Genomic DNA, 2,851 nt, shown 5'->3' on the forward strand with positions numbered 1-2,851 from the left:
AGAGTGCTTGGCCTACAGCTGTTTCAATCAGCTAATGAAAAGGATGAGTCAGAATTTCCCTACCGGAGGAGCCATGGACACTCATTTCGCCAATATGAGGTCACTAATACAGGTAACATGGCACATGACCTTTCTTCCTCTTCCTGCCTGAGTCAGAGCTGTGATTTGTCTGTTCTTCTGATGCCATCTGTGACGTCATGAGTTCTGAACATTAAGTTTTTTTTTTTGTTTTTTTTTTCCAGATCCTTGACTCAGAATTGTTTGAGCTCATGCATCAGAATGGAGATTACACCCATTTCTACTTCTGCTACCGCTGGTTCCTCCTGGACTTCAAAAGAGGTGAGGTTCATTTCAGACACTGAAATGGAGTCTGTGTGTTTTTAAACACAGTAAAGATGCTATATCTCAGATTGTACCTTCATTGCTTAACTTACTGTGTATCTTGTGTATCTGTGCCAGAGCTACTCTATGAGGATGTGTTTGCGGTATGGGAGGTCATCTGGGTCGCCCCTCGCATCTCCTCCAAGCACTTTGTCCTGTTCATTGCACTGGCCTTGCTGGAGGTGTACAGGGACATTAATGACAGAATTTTTATTTTTGGGTGAACTATCCCTTTAAGCTGATACACCATTACAGATCTACATTTATCACAGTCAAAATTGTAAAGGTCAATGATTTATTCTTGTCAATTGTTTTGTCAATGTGCTTGTGAGCAGATTGAGCTGTTGGACACGGTGGCTCTGAACTTGCACAGAATAGACAAAGATGTCCAGCGCTGCGATCGTAACTACTATTACTTCACTACCAGCAACCTGGAGAAACTGCGAAACATCATGTGCAGGTCAGTAGAGGACCGTGTTGATCTCTGTGATCTGTTGTCTTCTCATTCGGCTGTGTGTGTCTCTCTCAGAATAGCAGCTCATTGAATTTCAAATCAGTCAGTCTGTTAGATTAATTGAAACATAAATCACAGACTGTAACTAATTTTCTAAATCGGCTGAACTGAGGCTCAGTCTACCTCAGTCTCTTATGTCTTTGTCCTTGTTTTATGATCCAGTTACGTGTGGGAACATCTGGAGATTGGCTATGTGCAAGGCATGTGTGACCTTCTAGCCCCACTGATGGTCATTCTGGATGATGGTGAGTGAGACACTGAAACATAATAGACTGTCCTGTTCATTGCACTGGCCTTGCTGGAGGTGTACAGGGACATTATCCTGGACAACAACATGGACTTCACTGATATCATCAAGTTCTTTAACGGTGAGTCAACTGAATAGAGGACACCTTTAAAGATGAAGTGACTGTTTTCAGATTTTCCAAACACACTCCCTGCCTTTCATCGATTAAACAAAATGAATAGCTGCACCCCAAACACACGCCATTGGTTGAGCCAACTTTCTCCATTGGCAACTGTTCAAAAGTAGTAGTGTGTTATAACTATTTTTTTTTGTAAGCAACAAAAGTAAAAACAAAACTACAGTAAAAACAGTAAAATTGTGAAAATATTAAAATTTAAAATAACTATTTTCTATTTTAATTTATTTTAACATTTAATTTATTTCTGTGATGCAAAGCTGAATTTTCAGCATCATTACTCCAGTCTACAGTGACAAATTATCTTTAGGAGACACTGAAACATAATAGACAAACAGACATATAGTCTTCTTAACAATGTTTCACGTCCTTGACTTGTATATTTATTATATGTGACCCTGGACCACAAAACCTGTCATAAGGGTCAATTTTCAAAGCTGAATTTTCAGCATCATTACTCCAGTCTACAGTGACAAATTATCTTTAGAAATCATTCTGATAGTTCTGCTTAATATATTTGTGGAAACTTTAATATATTTTTTAGGATTCCTTGATTAATAAGAAGTTCAAAAGAACAGCTTTTTTTAAATAGATGTTGTTTGTAACATTATGTATGTCTTTTGGAGGGGATGTAGATTCGTAATAGTGAGTGGAAGTAGGCGGGTGCTGAGCCTGAGGCTGTTCTGTATGCAAGCATCAATGTCTTGAACTTGATGTGAGTCGCAACCGGTAGCCAGTGCAAGGAGATAAAGAGAGGTTTAACGTGCTCTTTTGGGCTTGTTGAAGACCAGTCGCGCTGCTGCATTCTGAATCATTTGTAGAGGTTTGATTTGCATGATGGAAGTCCAGCCAGAAGAGCATTGCAGTAGTCCAGCCTAGAAATGACAAGGGCCTGGACAAGAAGTTGTGCAGCATGCTCCGTTAGAACATCTGAAAGCTGAATGAATAAGCTTTCCATTGATTTATGGTTTGTTAGGATAGGACAATATTTGGCTGATATACAACTATTTGAAAATCTGGAATCTGAGGGTGCAAAAAAATCTAAATATTGAGAAAATTGCCTTTAAAGTTGTCCAAATTAAGTTCTTAGTGATAAATATTACTAATCAAAAATTAAGTTTTGATATATTTATGGTAGGAAATTTACAAAATATCTTTATGGAACATGAGCTTTACTTAAATATCCTAATGATTTTTGACATAAAAGAAAAATCGATAATTTTGACCCATACAATTTATTGTTGGCTATTGCTACAAATATACCTGTGCTTCTTATGACTGGTTTTGTGGTCCAGGGTCACATATAAGAATAACTGCTGAGGCTATCACAACTTTAAAGAAGCAGCTGAAGACGTACCTCGTTCTTCAAGCACCTAAACGCTTCACAACTATAAACCAAAGCACTTACACACACAAAAAATACTATTTTTCCTCTCTGCATGACCTTTTTTTTTTTTAATTAAGATTTTAGGTTAAAAATTATAAAATATAATATTAGTTTATATATAATAACATTTGATAGTATTTTTTATAT

The 2,851-nt window shown here is 37.1% G+C and overlaps 1 protein-coding gene across 1 annotated transcript in view; it reads left to right on the top strand.

Moving 5' to 3' along the window:
- Nucleotides 1-2,851, top strand: part of LOC107662751 (small G protein signaling modulator 2-like) — a 63,244-nt gene that overhangs the window by 57,330 nt on the left and 3,063 nt on the right. Inside the window, exons 19-22 of the mRNA XM_016452831.1 lie at nt 5-112; nt 243-339; nt 460-563; nt 1,200-1,263. Coding sequence (XP_016308317.1) covers nt 5-112; nt 243-339; nt 460-563; nt 1,200-1,263 — 373 coding nt within the window. The remainder of the gene's footprint in view (nt 1-4; nt 113-242; nt 340-459; nt 564-1,199; nt 1,264-2,851) is intronic.

This window comes from Sinocyclocheilus anshuiensis, unplaced genomic scaffold (assembly GCF_001515605.1).
Source record: "Sinocyclocheilus anshuiensis isolate Anshui unplaced genomic scaffold, SAMN03320099.WGS_v1.1 scaffold1144, whole genome shotgun sequence".
Classification (NCBI taxonomy): domain Eukaryota; kingdom Metazoa; phylum Chordata; class Actinopteri; order Cypriniformes; family Cyprinidae; genus Sinocyclocheilus; species Sinocyclocheilus anshuiensis.